General features: G+C 34.0%; 1 protein-coding gene across 1 annotated transcript; it reads right to left on the reverse strand.

Annotated features, from left to right (window-relative positions):
* Positions 1–37: 37 nt before the first annotated feature.
* On the reverse strand, positions 38–5,573 carry LOC122599992 (NADP-dependent glyceraldehyde-3-phosphate dehydrogenase-like). Its single transcript, XM_043772623.1, has 9 exons — positions 5,266–5,573; positions 4,753–4,946; positions 3,291–3,419; positions 3,058–3,177; positions 2,435–2,571; positions 2,168–2,323; positions 786–1,164; positions 390–506; positions 38–304 (listed from the first exon to the last, which is right to left on the reverse strand). The coding sequence occupies exons 1-9, from the start codon at positions 5,411–5,413 to the stop codon at positions 191–193; spliced, it is 1,494 nt and encodes a 497-aa protein (XP_043628558.1). The 5' UTR covers positions 5,414–5,573; the 3' UTR covers positions 38–190.
* Between the last annotated feature and the right edge of the window lie 2,215 nt (positions 5,574–7,788).

A 7,788-nucleotide genomic window follows, 5' to 3' on the forward strand; every position in this document is an offset into this window, starting at 1 on the left:
AAAATTTAGAGCAAAAATAATTTAGTAAAACATTCTATTTTAAGTAATTAACCAATTTAGTATATTATAACTCATGTTATATTGCCAACAAAAATAACTATTACAAGCAAAATCACAAATACTGTAATATTACACGAGCTATAGATACACATAGTGTTCTCCAAAGCATTATATTAAGATGTAAAATTTACTAGCCCATCGCGTACGAAGGTATGGGCAAGTTGATCACGGTACTCTTGACTTTTGTCATCATGTTGATACTATTTGTCACTCCTTGTGAACCAATTCCGCTATCTTTAAAGCCCTATAGAAAAACAAGTTTTCCTTGATCAGGCATCTGGGGCAGAATTGTTTTACGTAAATTCATGATCAAGTGAAAGAATGTGAACCTGAAAAGGGAAATGATCGGGTCCTCGAGCTGGAGCTGAGTTTATCTGTACGGTACCAGTTTCCATGGTGTCACTTATCAACATAGCTTTGTTGATGTCTTTCGTAAAAATGCACCCCTATGAAATCAACAATCAAATACGAACAACTTTACTACTGTGTGTGTTTGGAAGAATAAGATACTTCTGATGTGAAAGATGTTAATTCCTTAAATTCAACATAGTATGCCTCTTCTAGTTTCTTTTTCTTGCATATTTAGACCAAAAACTTCTAAACAACAGCATATATAATAAGCTCCAACATAGTCGTTATTTATTCTTGAAATTGGAAAAAAAAATCAAGTCATAGAAACAACTTTTTTTGTTCTGTTTTGACATTAAGAGTCAAACGGATCATACCTGGAGCCCGAAATTACTTGCATTACAATGGTTAATCCCTTCTTCAATGTTACGAATCCTTAAAACAGGCACCACGGGTCCAAACGGTTCTTCCCATGCCACTCTCATGTCTGGTCTTACATTATCGAGCAAAAGAGGCCATATGAGATTGCCTTCCCTCTTATAGTCTTGACAAAATGTTGCTCCTTTTTTCTTAGCATCCATAACCAAACCTTCTATGAAGTTAGCAGAGGACTCTGTTACTACAGGAGTGATGTCACAATCATTCTCAGGTGAGCCCACACTTAATTTTCCCAGCTTTTCGTTAACTTTTTTCACGAGAATATCGGCTACGGATTCCATTACTAACACGACTTTAACTGCTGTGCATCTTTGACCACTGATAAGGATAAAGAACCCCAAGAAGTTAAGACAAATAAACTAGGTTTATCGGGAGGTTCTCCTCCTTTACTCGAAAAAGATAGATAAACTATGTCAACTCTGACATTCTAATGTGTATGACTCTATCATTAAGATAACAATACTTGTCTTCACAAAGAATTAGATTATCAGTCAAATATTTTAACTGCCTTTGAGTATAAGAAATGGAACAATGTTGTGATATGAGAGTCGGGTAAATTAAGTCTAGTTGAAATTTTAATGGACATAACTTAGGGCTGCCAACGAGCCAAGCTTTTATCGAGCAACTCGAGCTCGACTCGATCGAGTCGAACAAGTATCGAGCTCGAGCCCGAGCCTTAAATTAAAGCTCGAAATATTATCGAGTCGAGCTCGAGCTTTACATACCTCGGCTCGAATACTTATCGATTTTTTCGAGCTTTCCATATATTATGTAAATATTTATATATATAATCCTTAAATAGTAAATTCTAATTCTACAGGGGCTATTTGTATAAATTTTGTTAAAAGTGATATATATTTTCGAGCTTTTCGAGCCGAGCTCGAGTCATGTTTATAGACACAAGCCAAACTCGAGCCTTTTTCGAGCTTTTCGAGCCGAGCTCGAGCCATATTGTAGGTACAACGAGTCGAGCTCGAGCCTACACACTGAAAGCTCATCGAGCTATCGAGTCGAGCTCGAGCCGAGCAAATATGGTTCGAGTCGAGCTTGAGCCCGGCTCGACTCGATAACACCCCTAGACATAACTAATAAGTGTGATAAAAGTTGTAAAAACAACAAATTAATGAACTTGAGATTTAACAGTAATATTCAGAAATCTTCAAACTTCATATACGAATTTTATTATCTGACCCGTTTGAGATATAATTAACCAAAATCAAGTCATTTATAGATAGAGGAGTTCAAATTGTCACCTTTAATATCTTCATTTCTTAAAAGACTATAAAGCGAGAGCCGCAAAACAAGAATGACCTCCACGAACCTGTAAGAAAAGCCTCCTTTGACGATGTTAGATGCGGCCAAGTCCAAATCCGCGTCCTCAAGAATAATGCAAGCGTCTTTTCCACCCAATTCCATTTGTAGAGGAATCATTCCCGCCTTTTTTGATATAGCTATACCAGTGTCTCCACCCGTGAAGCTGAATGACAAGAAAGGTTTCAGGCCTAAGATTTTAAATTCCTTTCTTCTTCTAACAAAAAGGTTTAATTTTATATGGTTATATAATTGGAAAATAGCAGATCACAATCACCTTATACAATTAACTCTGGGATGCATTGTGAGAAAGTCTCCGATCTCTGAACCTTTTCCAGTAACACAACTGATGAGCCCCTTTGGGAAACCAGCCAAGTGAAAGCAATGTATCATATGGAGAGCAGATGCTGCACCCTGAACCGATTAACATATAAGAACATCAACATATCAAAATATACACGGAAGTTGTTAAACTGGAGTGTGTAAATTCCTTCATTAAGTCATAGTCAAAATATACTTTAGGCAATTGACTGATAGTTAAACCTTTTGTCAAAAGAGGTGGCAATTTATAAGCAAAAAGGGTCAGAGCGGGTTATACGTTACAGAAAATTAGTCATATAGATAAGAAAGAATATATAAGCTATAAAAAGTGGTCAAACGGGTCAAAAGTCGCCTTAAGCATATATAAACAAGCTTACAACTTCAAAACTGAAGTCATTTTAATAATATCAATAAGGAAATTATAACAATACATTAATTGTTGATAAAAGTGATAAATGTGTGCGCCAGTTAACCCAAACAAACATGTTGTGACCAGAATTTACAATTTTAATGTTTATGAACCTAACCCATATTGACCCATTACTCAACCCGCACGTTTCCCTGCCTCAACAGACATACCTGTGTAGGAGGCTTCAATACAATGGAGTTGCCAGCAATAAGGGCTGGAGCAATCTTTGAGACGGCCAAATTGACTGGATAATTGAAGGGCGGGATTGCTAGTACGACACCTAATGGAATCTGCAATAACCGAACACACAATGTCATGCAAGTATCTTCACTTGTCCAGATAGGCAGCATTAATTATTGTTCAATGAAGGCAAGATCAGTAACATAGATGGTAGCAAATTTACCTTTGACGTTAGGCAGTATTTTGTCCGTTCATTTCCCGGGAAACTATCTGACATCAAAAACTTCCCTTCACCAAGAACTCTGACCCCTTCCTCAGCACAATACGACACCAGGTCCCCTGACCTCACAACCTTCAAAATCATATATATAGAAACTTGGGCTTTATGCAACAAAAGATGCACACGGTATTCAAACTCAGAACTGAAATTCAAACTAGATTTTTCTTAAAGCTTCTTTCTGTTGGAGTGCGATCATTTTATTATAAATCGCATGTCCCGAAATAATTTAAGCCTACGGGGTCACAAGAAATGACACGGTAACTCTATATTATTAATTAGTATATTAAAGTAATATATTAATTAATTAGATCACGAAATGATTAATTTAAATATATTAAGGGGTTAATTATATTTAATTAATTAAATGAAAGATTAAAATGTGAAATATGGAAATTAGAGTTGCGCTCTAAATCCATATGGGGGGCCCGGTTTTTGAGAGCCTTTTAGGGGTCTTGATTAACTTGGTCACCAAGTAAATAAACCTTAAATAATCCCTATATATAAAGGTTTTATTCTAAGGGTTTATTCATTCCTTCACATAGGAAAATCTTTCTTCTTTCTCTCTTCTTTTAGTTCGGTCGAATAAGCATCAAAGACAAAGGGTTTTTGTGACTTTGGTTTTTGAATACGAAAGAGACAAAATAAGGATTCTTGTTTTGTTTTTCATCCGTAAAACTTATATGAATATAAGTTTTATTCATGAAACATTCATTATACAACATCTATAGATTGTGGGGATGTTTTGAATTTCGACTTCAACAAAAGGGAAAGCACAAAAGGGTTTGTGAGATCGTGATTCGGGTACTAGCATACGGTATAGGGGTGTCTAGTGTGCGATCGTAGAGGGGTTTTGCTTTAAACCCTAACTAATAATAATAATCTTATTATTAATATTATTGGAAGCTTTGCGCAAAGGTACACGTTTCAATTCTCTCTTTGTTAATTAATAGTATTACATATACGTTTCTTTCCACTGCGTACTCGTGAATTGTTATATGTTTATGTGCTCATATTGTAACACTTTCTTTATTTGATTCTTAAAAGATAACATAACTATAACTTTGTCATCCACAAACATAAGCTATGCTGCATCTTTCTTATTTTCTTCATGTAGCGAGAACATATCGCTACAAAAATTTACTGTCGTTGAGTATAAGCTTCTTCATTTCTAATACCGATTATTAACGTGCAAAAAATGGAAGAATTAGTTAATTTGCTAACACATTTCCCTTCCCTTATTTGTAAATTACTAAAAAAGTTACTTAACATAATGTAACTAACTAAATGTTACAAGTAACAATAAATCATCCAAAAATGTTTAAAAAATTCGATCAATCAATCACGTCACTAACCATAAAATTTCATAAAAACACAGTAAAAAACTTGCAATTTAAATCAAACTTACTTCAATAGCAGCATCTTTAGCAGGTTTTGCAATCTCTTTAACAAGACAATCAGCTATGGTCTTCTTATGATCTTTAAGAATAGCTGCAGCTTTGTGCAACAATTCAGCTCTTTTCCATAAAGGAGTTTTAGCCCATGCTTTTTGTGCAACTCTTGCTGATTCCATCACCTTGTTCACTTCTTCTTGTGAACATGCTACATCACAATAACAATTAAGCATTAATAATAAAAATAAAAAAATCCAAACTTTTTTTTGAATTTCTAAATTCTAATGAATACCCATGACAGAAAACATGAGAATAATGGGTACCCATTTGGAGAAATTCATTAAATAAGCAAAAAGTTCAGTTCTTGATTTTCTTTTATTAAAGAGAGATTTTTGTTAAAATTATTCAGTTCTTCAAATACCCTGATATTAGAGATATCTAAGATGTCTGATCACCAGCCCACTGGTTAAAAACAGAAATTAACAATTTTTAATCTATATAAAGTATAAATAAAACAAAATAAATACCTTGGACTTTGAAATGTGTCTTTCTGGTAGTGGGATTGATGATGGGCACATGTTTGCCAGAAGAAGAAACTTTCCATTCACCTTCTGAGTAATATTTGAATGTATCTTCTGCTACTATTATGGCATCAAAGACACTTTTTTCTCCCATTTGTTAAATTTATATTATATATATGTATGTATATGTAATTGTATGTTTTGACAGTGAAAACAGAATAGGAGAATGTAAAAAAAAAAAGGTGTAGAAATTAAAGGGAAAACCATGACTTTGGGAGAGAATTTGGGAATTGTTTGGGGAAGGTTGTAGAAATGTATTCTGTACTGTGGGTAGTGAAATCAGAGGTGAGGTCAGTTACTCGGAGAAGTGGTGGCAAATCCTAACAAGTGTATGCTTTTTCATATTTTATGGATTTTTTTGTTTTGGTATGTTTTTGACTTTTATCTTGTATTAGTATTATTATTATATTATTTTTATTATAGAAGAAAACCAACAAAACCACGTTATGGTTAAGAATCAATGGAATTATCAATTATGTAGCTGTTGGTAAATTGCAACTGGTTTTGGGTCACTATCAAGATAATTTAGAGGGGGTTTGAAATTGCGTTTCAAAATGATTATTTATTTACTACGTGCATTTAATGAAAAAAGCGTTTGAAAAAAAATAATTAGTTACGTTTTTGCAGAGTTTTGTAAAAGCAGTTTTAGACATGCTATTTCAAAACGCTAGCTATTATACGAAATCAATCCCAAAACACCCCCTAAAATTTGTGTTTCAAATTTAATAACCATCGCAAAAATGAAAAAAAATTTAATAATGGTAAACTTGTAAAGTAAGGATCCATCATGTCATAAAACTAGTCTGGCCCAATAGACCTATACGCGACGACAAATAACATATGAAAAAGGCCTTATTGGTAGATTTTATAGCCCACATCTTTTTCTAGGACCATGATAAAATTTGGGCCAAACCCCCAATGAATAAAAAGGGGAAAAAGAAGACAGTCGAATTAACACAGACAAGCATACACCAACTGACCAAAGGGGCTTGTGATTCACTGATTTGTGAACGAGAGTGGGTAAAAAAGTGTGTCTAGTGGTTGGGTAACATATTAAGAAGATGTTTGGATCGCATTTTGAAAGATTATTCATTATTACGCGACAAAACACGGTAAATTATAACATGTTTTTCTAAAAACAATATTTTGAAAATACAATTTCAAACACCTAGTAGAAATGCAGGATGATTACAAGAGGTATGTTTTTATGCAAAATGGAAGTTAGCTGCTGGTGAAATTTGGTAGATAGCTGATTTTGTTCCCATTGCTCTAAAAATAAGCAGGGAAGAGGATCATCAAGAAATTCTAATGGAAGGAACTTGATTTCAACTCATAACACTTTCTATAACCACGAAATGTGCAACTTGTTTTTATTGCTACATAAATTGATAAAGGTACCGTGAAATTTTGACTAATTTAATTATCATGGTTGTGTATTAGATGTGGTAATTTATCAAATAATGTGGTATCAATATGACCTCTCTTTTCATACCAAATGTATAATTAAGGCAACAACTACGAGTATACATTTCCATGCTAGAAGATTATTAACCATAAAGCATATAAATTAATTGTATAGAATAAAAAAAGAAAAGTCGACTTTGGAGGGTCTAGTTGCCATAATGGCGGTCAATTCTTGGGGCGATTCATCGTCAAGACAACATCGAATGCAGGTCTATTTAATTTATTCTATTTGTTTAAGTTTCCTATTCTAAAAAGGGCAACCGGAAAGAGACCTCGGTGTCTATTTAGCAATAACGTTATACATTCCCCGTTTCATAGGGAACTTCGGTATGAGAATTGACAAGATTTAGGGAAAAAGTGAGCTTTCTATATCAAAACCGGTTCATAAAACCAGTTGAAGGAAAGTTTGAAATAAAGTTTGCTAAATTTCTTACCGATACTTATATTTTTGGACCGGTTTCATTCTAATTCATGAAGAAAATTTGAATTTTTCATTAAAAACGTCTTCAGCCTTTGCGTGGCTTGTTGTTGACTATTCTCATCAAAATGGACTTCTGTAATTCTAACCCCTTGACATCTCCATATAAAATCATAACCCCCAACCCACACACACGAACAAAAATATGCCAAAAAAAATGATACAATGGTGTCAAGTGCGATTTTGTATATATGTGCTTATATCTTTTTATTTTTTAACATCAGTGGTTATTGGACTCAGCGTCATTGCTTCTTCATCGTCTGATAGAGATCGATCACGTCACAGTCAATCCAAAGGCATGACGGACGGTGGAAGTTCCACTACCGTTCTGGAGGAAAACAACTAAATGCTAGACAAACCCCCATACCCCACCTCATTATTGAACTAATTAATTATAAACCGTATTTTATAATATCAATGACAATTAATGAAAAATAAAATTTCCCTAACTCAATCTAGTCGGTATTTGGTGCGCATTGTTCATGTAATATGTCTCTGGGTTTTATCAACAAGTCTTGGGTTCGACT

This window comes from Erigeron canadensis, chromosome 5, assembly GCF_010389155.1.
Source record: "Erigeron canadensis isolate Cc75 chromosome 5, C_canadensis_v1, whole genome shotgun sequence".
Classification (NCBI taxonomy): Eukaryota; Viridiplantae; Streptophyta; class Magnoliopsida; order Asterales; family Asteraceae; genus Erigeron; species Erigeron canadensis.